Raw genomic sequence first — 12,370 nt, forward strand, 5'->3', positions numbered from 1 at the left:
ATGTTAGTGTTTCTAATAAAGTGGCCAGTGAGTGAAAGCACATAAATCTACAAACTGATACTCTCTTGTTTGCTTGTTTCTACACTTACAGTTCAACAGGACACACACACACACACACACACACACACAGGGAAGTGGAGTTGAAGGCCCGGTCAGTACAGCACACAATAACACACTCCCTGGGCACTCTGTTAGACACACACACACACACACACACACACACACACACACACACACACACACAGTGGGGTTTGGTCCAGGCGCATTTTTTCCACTTGGCTGTACTTTTGCTTCCTGGACAAATGCAGATGCGGTAACACACACATATACAGCACACTCTTTAGATACACACTGCACACACACACACACACACACACACACACACACACACTCAAGGTAGACATCGGCAGGACGGGGCATTATCGCTGGTAATGTGGCAATAACTATTCTGAGGCCTGCTATCCAGTTTGTTCTGAGACTCCTCCCCCTGACTGTGATTCATCCTAATCATCACATCTAAACACATCGTTGTTATAACATGTTATAACACAGACATCCAGAGTCGCTACAGAGCCAAAACATTCAAGGTATGATGTAGAGTCACTGTGATGTCAGGCCTGGAAAACGATGTAGAGTCATTCCAGAGTCAGGCCTAGTAAATATTTGAGTCGCGACATAGAGTCATTCTAGAGTCAGGCCTAGTAAATATTTGAGTCGCGATGTAGGGTCATTCCAGAGTCAGACTTAGAAAATATTTGAGTCACAATGTAGGGTCATTCCAGAGTCAGGCCTAAAAAACATTTGAGTCGCAATGTAGGGTCATTCCAGAGTCAGGCCTAGAAAATATTTGAGTCACAATGTAGAGTCATTCCAGAGTCAGGCCTAGAAAATATTTGAGTCGCGATGTAGAGTCATTCCAGAGTCAGGCCTAGAAAACATTCGAGTTGCGATGTAAATATTCCAGAGTCAGGCCTAGTAAATATTTGAGTCGTGACATAGAGTCATTCTGTAGTCAGGCCTAGTAAATATTTGAGTCCTGATGTAGAGTCATTCCAGAGTCAGGCCTAGAAAATATTCAGGTCACGATGTAGAGTCATTCTAGAGTCAGGCCTAGTAAATATTTGAGTCGCGATGTAGGTTCATTCCAGAGTCAGGCCTAAAAAACATTTGAGTCGCAATGTAGAGTCATTCCAGAGTCAAGCCTGGGAAACATCTGATGTGGAGTTACTCCAACAGTGAGCCTGGAAAACATCCGAGTCGCGAGTCACTCTGGGATCAGACCCAGAAAAACATCCAAGTTTCAATTTACAGTAACTCCAGAGTCAGACCTGGAAAACATCCAAGTTGCGATGCAGAGTAACTCCTGAGGCAGACCTGGGAATCCATCCGAGCTGTGAGGCAAATCCACTCTGGGAACAATCTGTGGAAACATCCAAGCTGTAATGTGGAGTCACTCCAGAGTCAGACACGGAAAACACCCCAGCTGTGATGTCCATCAGTCCAGCATCAGGTCAAGAAAGCCTCATAGCTGCAATGTTCAGAGTCCAGTGGAACAGCACAAGGTAGGTGTTTCTAATAAAGTGGCCAGTGAGTGGAAGCACAAGGTAGGTGTTTCTAATAAAGTGGCCAGTGAGTGGAAGCACAAGGTAGGTGTTTCTAATAAAGTGGCCAGTGAGTGGAAGCACAAGGTAGGTGTTTCTAATAAAGTGGCCAGTGAGTGGAAACACAAGGTAGGTGTTTCTAATAAAGTGGCCAGTGAGTGGAAGCACACGGTAGGTGTTTCTAATAAAGTGGCCAGTGAGTGGAAGCACAAGGTAGGTGTTTCTAATAAAGTGGCCAGTGAGTGGAAACACAAGGTAGGTGTTTCTAATAAAGTGGCCAGTGAGTGGAAGCACAAGGTAGGTGTTTCTAATAAAGTGGCCAGTGAGTGGAAACACAAGGTAGGTGTTTCTAATAAAGTGGCCAGTGAGTGGAAGCACACGGTAGGTGTTTCTGATAAAGTGGCCAGTGAGTGGAAGCACAAGGTAGGTGTTTCTAATAAAGTGGCCAGTGAGTGGAAAGCACAAGGTAGGTGTTTCTGATAAAGTGGCCAGTGAGTGGAAGCACAAGGTAGGTGTTTCTGATAAAGTGGCCAGTGAGTGGAAAGCACAAGGTAGGGGTTTCTAATAAAGTGGCCAGTAAGGGAAAGCACAAGGTAGGTGTTTCTAATAAAGTGGCCAGTGAGAGGAAGCACAGGGTAGGGGTTTCTGATAAAGTGGCCAGTGAGTGGAAGCACAAGGTAGGTGTTTCTAATAAAGTGGCCAGTGAGTGGAAAGCACAAGGTAGGTGTTTCTGATAAAGTGGCCAGTGAGTGGAAGCACAAGGTAGGTGTTTCTAATAAAGTGGCCAGTGAGTGGAAAGCACAAGGTAGGTGTTTCTGATAAAGTGGCCAGTGAGTGGAAGCACAAGGTAGGTGTTTCTAATAAAGTGGCCAGTGAGTGGAAAGCACAAGGTAGGTGTTTCTGATAAAGTGGCCAGTGAGTGGAAGCACAAGGTAGGTGTTTCTGATAAAGTGGCCAGTGAGTGGAAAGCACAAGGTAGGGGTTTCTAATAAAGTGGCCAGTAAGGGAAAGCACAAGGTAGGTGTTTCTAATAAAGTGGCCAGTGAGAGGAAGCACAGGGTAGGGGTTTCTGATAAAGTGGCCAGTGAGTGGAAGCACAAGGTAGGTGTTTCTGATAAAGTGGCCAGCGAGTGCACCCTAGGTTAGTCAGTGTCTGCCTGCACGCAGCATTTCCAAACATCCAACACAAACACTCAGTAACCCTGAATAAACAACAAACAAACAAACAAACAAACAAACAGCCAATAAAAACTCATCATCCACCCTACATTACTGTCACGAGCCCTTCATCCCCACAGCCAATCAGAACAGTTTATTAACCTGCAGAATGAGCTGCTGACTCGTGCGTCCACCCGTGCAACAGCGTGCACCGACAGGAGAAACAGCACACAGCCGCGCGCACGCGCGCGCGCCCGTCCCGCTGTGCTGAATGCACGCGCTTACAGAATTCTCCCCTCATCTCAGAGATCAGTGGTTTTGAAACACACACCAGACCCGACCCTGATGCAAACACACACACACACACACACACACATATATACGCACGAGAGCCCAAAACTTACCGTTTACTGTAAAAAGCATCATGTCATGCAGCTCGTGAGTATATCCGCAGTGTGTGTCTCGTGCGTTTAAATCTCTCTCTCTCTCTCTCTCTCTCTCTCTCTCTCTCTCTCTCTGTCTCTCTCTCTCTCTCTCTCTCTGTCTCTCTCTCTCTGTCTGTCTCTCTCTCTCTCTGTCTCTCTCTCTGTCTCTCTCTCTGTCTCTCTCTCTCTCTCTCTCTCTCTCTCTCTCTCTCTCTCTCTCTCTCTCTCTCTCTCTCTCTCCCCTCCTTTCAGATGGAGCTCTGAACGTCAGACTGAGGCTGCTTCACCCAGCACGGTTTATGCTCCACCCGTTTTGCGACAGGCCACGCCCTCCAGCGTTCTGATTGGCGCACACTGTTATACACACAAACAGCCAACCCAATTACAGCCTGTTATATTAAATTATTAAATGTATTAAATTATTCTACACACAATCTATACCATGTACAATATCTATACGTGGAAGCAATAGGGTCTATCATTATCATTATTATTATTATTAGTAGTAGTAGTAGTAGTAGTAGTAGTAAAAGTACATTATGAAGGAAATAAAGGTTAAAGTTATATATTTTCTTAATTTCACACAAACTGCCCAGCCAACTACATCCCAGGATATTATTACTTGTACTGTATTATTACATTTTTATACAACCCTGTCACACAGTATACTGTATATGATAGTATATGATAAATCCAAATTTAAAATACATATAAATATTATATAAATAAATAAATTAATTATAATAATGCACTTGCAAATATTTCCTATCATTAAATACAAATAATACTTTTATTTATTTTTTGATTTATTGTATTATTAAATGTAAAAGTCTATTACGGTGTGTATAAAGATTATAAAGGTTAAAAGTTATTTTAATTTCCCACAAATTTCCGCCCAACCACATTGATTATTACTTGTATTATATTATTCCATAATTATACAACCCTGTTATACATTACATTACATTATAAATACATATCGTATTATTATTAGTAGTAGTAGTATTGGTAGAATTATGATTGTTGCTGTTGTTTTTATTATCATAAGTAGTAATATTGTTATTGTTATTATTATTGTTGTTATTATTAGTAGTATTATGATTACTGTTATTGTTATTAGTAGTATTGTTGTTATTGTTATTATTGCTGTTATTAGTAGTATTAGTAGTGTTGTTGTTATTATTATTATTGTTATTATTATGATTATTGTTATTATTATTATTAGTATTGTTATTAATATTATTATGATACTGTTATTATTAGTAGTGGTATTGTTATTGTTATTATTACTGTTATTAATAGTAGCAGTATTACTGTCATTATTACTGTTATTATAATTACTGTGATTAGTAGTAGCAGTATTGTTATTATTATGATTACTGTTATTATTAATTATCAGTAGTATTGTGATTGTTATTATTAGTATTATGATGACTGTTATTATTAGTAGTGGTATTGTTATTGTTATTATTACTGTTATTATTAATTATCAGTAGTATTGTGATTGTTATTATTAGTATTATGATGACTGTTATTATTAGTAGTGGTATTGTTATTGTTATTATTACTGTTATTATTAGTATTATGATGACTGTTATGGTTAGTAGTAGTATTGTTGTTATTGTTATTATTGCTGTTATTATTAGTATTAGTATTATTGTAATTATACATTTTACTTTACTCAGACACACTACATCATACATTATCTGCAGAAAATCCCATCAATCAATTATCAATTATAATATATATATTACTACATTATTATCATTTATTTGTGCCCTCTGTTCTACATATACACAATGCTACATTTAGCCTCATATGTTATTGAACAATACTGCTACTATTTGCACTTCTGGCAGAGGCTCAGTCTATCACAGGTTCTGTTATGGAGTATTATGGAGAGCTCACAGGCTGACCCCTGCACTATTGATGTGGTTCTGTGTGCTGGACTGTAGTAAAATCCACTGGCACTCTTATCCAATAGCAGTGCAGGAGGGCGGGTGTGGAGTGGACTGGTGGAGAGCTGAGGAGTCAGATTACACTGCTGCTCCGGACTCTGAGCTCAGCGGAACCCCCGGACCGGATCTCTGGATCAGAACAGTGCCGGATCTCTGTGTCTGCATTCCCACCCAGATAACATGCCCATGTGGGGTCTGCATGAGGAGCCCAACTGGAAACACCAGAAGGTTTCGTCCACGGGTTCCATGTTGGCCCCGTATATGGATGCCCACCAGGGTGGTCAGTGATGGGACCAGGAGGTGGGCCTAGATGGGACCCATGTGAGATTAAGGTGGGCTGTAATGATGGGGCCCGTTTGGGGAAGCCCAACGCATGTACATACCCACTAAGAGGCCACGCCCACCCCCAACCCACCTAGCCCGTGTTCATGCACCTCGCACGTTGGCTGGGCAATGATTCCACACAAGCTCTGGACCCACCATGACCCTGACCTGGGAGAAGCAGGTCAGGATGAAGAACTGGTTAAAGGACCTGTCAATCATTCAACCTCTGGTTTAAGCCACGCCCACTTTGAATTAAACTCTAAATACAGATAAAGGCATTGCATGGACGCTGTTCCACAGGACCTCTGAAGGTGCCCTGCTGTGGGATCTGAAGAACCAAGACTAACATCAGCAGCAGATGTGAGGTGGGCGGGGCCTCCATGAGCATCAGTGAGAGCATCCATGGCTGCCGCGTCACTGGTTGGACTCCTTGGAGACCTGACGGATGCGATGGAGATGTTCTGACCCACATGTTCTGACCCGTTCACCTCACCTGCCAGTGGTAATGACCAGGTATGAACACCTGCAGGGTGTTTCGTGGGCTGTGGTGGTCCTGTGCAGGAATCCGGCTCCAGATTTTGGGGGTTGCTGCTCTGTGGTGGAGACTCCAATAACAAAGAGGCGTTATAGAGCAGCAGTGGTGATGTCACACACACACACACACACACACACACACACACACACACACACACACACACACACACACAGCATTCTTTAATCCTTACAGTGTAAAAGTTTAACACATTCAAATACAACTAAACACTACATGGACAAAAGTCTTGGGACACCTGCTCACTCAGGATATTGAAAGTGTTCCTCCTGCTTTGGTCTCTAGGCTTTCTACTAGATTGCTGGGAGGATTTGATGGCATTCAGCCACAAGAGCATTACTGATCATCACCTCACCTCACCTCACCTCCCCAGCTTATACCTTCCACTGCTCCACTGCTCCTCAATGCTGGGGGGCTTTATACCCCTCTAGCCCACGCCTGGCATTATTAGGCAGCATGGAGCCAATAGGGTCATGATGTTGATCTGCTCCAGAGAGTCCTATTCTATTGGCAGTTCTTGCAATGAGTGCAGTAGCTTAGAAGTGGTGTCCACAAACTTTTGGCTGGACTTTGGGGCTGCTGGAAGCAGAAGAGCACATTTACAGTGGAGGCATATGGCTCTGTCTGACCCCTCACTGACCCTAATCTGGACAAATAGGATTGAAGGCCGCTGCAGGTGTGTGTGTGTGTGTGTGTGTGTGTGTGTGTGTGTGTGTGTTGAATCGTTCAGACCATGACTGCTGCTCTTTCCCTCCATACGGAGCCAGCACCACACCATCTGCTCGCACAGCTCCTGCTGTAAGGTCTAGCTGCTGACCTCAGATCACTTCAGTCACCCGTGGTTCCATTTAGTACTTCGTCCTCATGATCTTAGAGAGGTTCTCCTTTTGAGCCTTGGTTCTTCTTAGTGGTTGTTCTTCATCATCTCAGAAAGGTTCTCCTTTTAAGTCTTGGTTCCACTCAGTGGTTGTTCCTCAGGATCTCAGGGGGTTCTCCTTTTGAGCCTTGGTTCTTCTTAGTGGTTGTTCTTCATCATCTCAAGGAGGTTCTCCTTTTGAGCCTTGGTTCTTCTTAGTGGTTGTTCTTCATCATCTCAAGGAGGTTCTCCTTTTGAGTCTTGGTTCCACTCAGTGGTTGTTCCTCAGGATCTCAGGGGGTTCTCCTTTTGAGCCTTGGTTCTTCTTAGTGATTGTTCTTCATCATCTCAAGGAGGTTCTCCTTTTGAGCCTTGGTTCTTCTTAGTGATTGTTCTTCATCATCTCAAGGAGGTTCTCCTTTTGAGCCTTGGTTCTTCTTAGTGGTTGTTCTTCATCATCTCAAGGAGGTTCTCCTTTTGAGTCTTGGTTCCACTCAGTGGTTGTTCCTCAGGATCTCAGGGGGTTCTCCTTTTGAGCCTTGGTTCTTCTTAGTGGTTGTTCTTCATCATCTCAAGGAGGTTCTCCTTTTGAGTCTTGGTTCCACTCAGTGGTTGTTCCTCAGGATCTCAGGGGGTTCTCCTTTTGAGCCTTGGTTCTTCTTAGTGATTGTTCTTCATCATCTCAAGGAGGTTCTCCTTTTGAGCCTTGGTTCTTCTTAGTGGTTGTTCTTCATCATCTCAAGGAGGTTCTCCTTTTGAGTCTTGGTTCCACTCAGTGGTTGTTCCTCAGGATCTCAGGAGGTTCTCCTTTTGAGCCTTGGTTCTTCTTAGTGGTTGTTCTTCATGATCTCAGAAAGGTTCTCCTTTTAAGTCTTGGTTCCACTCAGTGGTTGTTCCTCATGATCTCAAGGAGGTTCTCCTTTTGAGCCTTGGTTCTTCTTAGTGATTGTTCTTCATCATCTCAAGGAGGTTCTCCTTTTGAGCCTTGGTTCTTCTTAGTGGTTGTTCTTCATCATCTCAAGGAGGTTCTCCTTTTGAGTCTTGGTTCCACTCAGTGGTTGTTCCTCAGGATCTCAGGGGGTTCTCCTTTTGAGCCTTGGTTCTTCTTAGTGGTTGTTCTTCATCATCTCAGAAAGGTTCTCCTTTTGAGTCTTGGTTCCACTCAGTGGTTGTTCCTCATGATCTCAAGGAGGTTCTCTTTTGAGTCTGGGCTCTTCTTAGTGGTTGTTCTTTTGGACCTCAGGGAGGTTCTCCTTTTGAGCCTTGGTTCCACTCAGTGGTTGTTCCTCATGATCTCAGGGAGGTTCTCCTTTTGAGCCTTGGTTCCACTCAGTGGTTGTTCCTCATGATCTCAGGGAGGTTCTCCTTTTGAGTCTTGGTTCTTCTCAGTGGTTGTTCACTGGAATGATGGTGGTGTAGCTCCATCCAGTACTTTTGGGATGAGTTGGGGAGTTGGGGATGATGAGGTGGGGTGGTGATCAATCATCCACCATCCTGACCTCACTAATTCTCTTGTCGCTGAATGCAATCAAATCCTTACAGCAATGCTCTACTCTAAAATCTAGTAGAAAGTCTTCTTCTCTGAACAGTAGAGACAGTTACTCCAACAAAAGCAGGATCCGCTCTTTTTAATATCCTTGATTTCAGAGGAAACAGTGAATGAGCAAGTGTCCCAATACTTTTGTCCATATAGTGTATTTTTAATGGCACAGTCTGCGCTCACCCACAATAGTGACAATAGTGTGGAGCGCCTATAAATTAGTGGCTAAATGTCTCCCTCTACTGGTCAAACTGTAAATCACACGTTCCACCAGGCTCAGGCTCGTTTCCTAAGAAAAGTATCATTCGTCATTTTCTTCTTTACAGCTTTCAAATGTGCTCAGTTTTCTTCAGATTGTGTCTGAAAGCACAGTTTAATATTTAGAATGTGCAGAAACAAACCTCATGTTTCCTTTTAAGAAAGTGCCGATTTATTTCAGCTTTTATTTTGAAACAATTCTTAAATAAAATAAAAGAAAATAAAAGAAAATAAAATAACCTCTCTGAGCTGATGAAGAACAACCACAAAATAAAAAAGAATAAAATAAAATAAAGTAAAATAAAATAAAATAACCTCCCTGAGCTGATGAAGAACAACCACAAAATAAAATAAAATAAAGTAAAATAAAATAAAATAAAATAAAATAAAAGAACCTCTCTGAGCTGATGAAGAACAACCACAAAATAAAATAAAATAAAATAAAATAAAGTAAAATAAAATAAAATAACCTCCCTGAGCTGATGAAGAACAACCACAAAATAAAATAAAATAAAGTAAAATAAAATAAAATAAAATAAAATAAAAGAACCTCTCTGAGCTGATGAAGAACAGCCACAAAATAAAATAAAATAAAATAAAATAAAATAAAATAAAATAAAATAAAATTAAATAAAATTAAATAAAATAAAGTAAAGTAAAATAAAATAAAATAAAATAAAATAAAATAACCTCCCTGAGCTGATGAAGAACAACCACAAAATAAAATAAAATTAAATAAAATTAAATAAAATTAAATAAAATAAAGTAAAGTAAAATAAAATAAAATAAAATAAAATAACCTCCCTGAGCTGATGAAGAACAACCACAAAATAATAAAGAATAAAATAAAGTAAAGTAAAATAGAATAAAATAGAATAAAATAAAATAAAATAAAATAAAGCAAAATAAAATTAAATAAAATAAAATAAATAAAACCCTTTACAGATCAGCCACAAACTAACAAACAGTTACAGGGACAGGCAGAAAAAATAAGTAATATTATCCACAATGATGTTCTAACCAGCAACTGTCATATGTTACTGTTACTTATTATAGCATGTCATCATTATGAGCAGTAAAAGTGTTAATAACAATAAAAAATAATAAAACATTTACCATTAATATGTTTAGAAAATTATAAATATTAAAATAAATGTATACTTATTACTAAAGATAACTATACAATATTAGATCACTCTATTTTATATATTATAATATACAATTTAATATACAATATATAAAGCAACTCAGTAGTGAGGGTCTTCATTTTAATATATATATATATTTTTTACATTATTTCATTATAATATTGCTTTTAATTGTTTAAATTAAATAAAATTGTATTAAAGTGTATTAAATTGTATTAAATTGTTAAGCCTGTTAAGATGCCCGGGCTCTGTCGGCCTGCAGGGGCTTTTATTGTGAAGGGCGGCCGCGCTGGGGAACGCTGCAGTGTGGCGGCTCGTCCCTCGTGTCTCTCATGTTTGGTTTGGTGTTCGGACTTTTCCTCTCTGCGTTAGAGCCTGAAAAGCTGGCAGGATGGTGAAGGAGCAGTTCAGGGAGACGGATGTGGCCAAAAAGATGTAAGTCAGGATTAATCGCTGGATTAATTTGACATGTCTTTCTAATTTTTCCGGTCCACCTTAAATGCTGCAGTGGTTACAGTGGGGCGCGTGAAGCAGAGCGGTGTGTCACTGCTGCAGCTCTTAAGGTGGACCGGACAGGTTCGGAGGAGAAGCACATTTCAGCAGCGGAGCAGCTCTAGCAGCCTTCTCTGGTCTTCTGTCGTGTAGAGGACTGTAGTGATCAACACGTGGGGCTTTAGGGACATAAACAGACCGTCAGTGTCTTAGAAATTCACCCAGGGGTTCACCCAAAACCACGTACAACTGAATGCCACCTTTGGGTTCCCTGTCATATTCATACACACATCCATCCATCTCATCTGATCTCATAGCTGCTTCTCTGACCTCTCACATGAAGCTCATTACATCAAGCCTTTAGACCCTGGGGTCAGTACCGGAGGCCTTATGGGTCATGTGTGTATACACAGGGTTACAGGGCAGCCTCTGTCCATGCAGTTTCAGAGGCCCGGGTTTTTGACGCTGGTGGGACAGCAGGGCTACCGAAGACATCAGTGTGATACTAGGAGGAATATTAGGCCTAAGTTTGAAGACGTTTATGTGCTAAAGTGTTTATGACCAGTGAGAAATCTGGTACTCTTAGGTTGCCACTGGCTGCAGCACAACCTCAAAGCATGGTCAGTTTACACTGCGCTTAACAGTTGGAAAGGTGTTCTTTGCATGAAATTCTGCACCTTTTTGTATGTTAATAATAACTACACAGTTTTTAAATATATATGTATGTATATATATATATATAATTCTAAAATAATATTAGAATGCTGCATCGATACCACCTTCCTTTCCGATACCAGATTTTCAAGTGTCTGCCGATGCTGAGTACCGATACGATACTAACTCAAATACTTAAATACTCGATACTCTGCTCTAAATCCTGATACTTATAGAGCTCCACTTGTTATAGGTTCTATATTTTTTATATTTTATCCAAAATAAGCTTGAAAGAACAGTTGAGTTGAGGAACAGTACATTAGAAAAGTTTCAGAGCAGAGTATCGAGTATTTAAGTATTTGAGTTAGTATCGTATCGGTACTCAGTATCAGCAGATACTTGAAAATCTGATATTCATAGAGATCCACTTTTTATAGGTTCTATATTTTTATATTTTATCCCAAATAAGATCTGATCAACTTGAAAGAGCAGTTTACTGGTTGAGGAACATTAGAAAAGTTTCAGAGCTGAAATAATGAAAACGGCCACAGTGCAGAAACTCGAGCTTCACTGAACAGCTTTAGCTGCTGTTTAAATTCACATTTCAGAGCTTTAAAAACACCAGTTTAGAAACAAAGTGCATAATATGTTATATACCAAGTCTACCAGGTGGGCTTACCATGGCTTCATGTGCTAAAACGGCTAAACCAGCGACCAGTGAGAGAAATGTGGTACTCCCACTGTGCCACTGGCTGCAGCACAACCCCTAAAGCATTATGCATTATAAACAGAGAGAGGTGATCTCATCCCTCGGGATGCTCACGTTTTTGCATGATGCTCCTTTGTTTTCACTGTAAAATTTGAGAAAATTAAAAAAATCCACAGATTTGAACACCAGGTCCTCCGCTGTTTCCGAACCTGAGTTCTGAACCTTTGCCTTCCATTGAGTTTTGGTTGTTCAGACCTGAGGTTTTGATGAGGTCGGTGAAATGTTATAGTTTAAGCCTAAACAGCTCTAGTGAAGCACCTAATATCTCGAGTCTGGAAACACAGCCCTTGTTGAAGACCCCACAGGACCGAAATCGGTCTTCTGTGGTGACCTCTGAGCATGTGTGTCTTCATCATTGACAGATTTCTTTGTTCTTGTATCTTCTCAGAAGCCACATCTGTTTCGGTATGAAGTCGGCAGAGCAGATGCGTCAGCAGGCTCATATCCAGGTGGTCAGTAAGAACCTGTACAGTCAGGACACCAGCCACACGCCACTGTCCTATGGAGTGCTGGACCACCGCATGGTAGGCTCAACATGCTTCTCACACACACCTTACCTCAGCCTCATGAGGCATGCCTCATCTAAGTTACCTGAGGCTCGCAAGGCTTTCTTGCCCGGCTTGGCTGAGGCTGGTGA

General features: G+C 41.0%; 2 protein-coding genes across 2 annotated transcripts in view; one reads left to right on the plus strand and one right to left on the minus strand.

Annotated features, from left to right (window-relative positions):
• Positions 1 to 3,360, minus strand: part of LOC140544267 (zinc finger MIZ domain-containing protein 1-like) — a 64,135-nt gene extending 60,775 nt beyond the window's left edge. Inside the window, exon 1 of the mRNA XM_072667715.1 lies at positions 3,164 to 3,360. The gene's annotated coding sequence lies outside the window, so the exon portion shown is untranslated. The remainder of the gene's footprint in view (positions 1 to 3,163) is intronic.
• A 6,777-nt stretch (positions 3,361 to 10,137) lies between these two features.
• polr3a (polymerase (RNA) III (DNA directed) polypeptide A) overlaps positions 10,138 to 12,370 on the plus strand; it is a 50,239-nt gene continuing 48,006 nt past the window's right edge. The window contains exons 1-2 of the mRNA XM_072667610.1: positions 10,138 to 10,253; positions 12,122 to 12,257. Of these exons, the coding sequence (XP_072523711.1) occupies positions 10,210 to 10,253; positions 12,122 to 12,257 (180 nt within the window). The 5' untranslated portion in view covers positions 10,138 to 10,209. The remainder of the gene's footprint in view (positions 10,254 to 12,121; positions 12,258 to 12,370) is intronic.

Source organism: Salminus brasiliensis, chromosome 22 (genome assembly GCF_030463535.1).
Source record: "Salminus brasiliensis chromosome 22, fSalBra1.hap2, whole genome shotgun sequence".
NCBI classification, from domain to species: domain Eukaryota; kingdom Metazoa; phylum Chordata; class Actinopteri; order Characiformes; family Bryconidae; genus Salminus; species Salminus brasiliensis.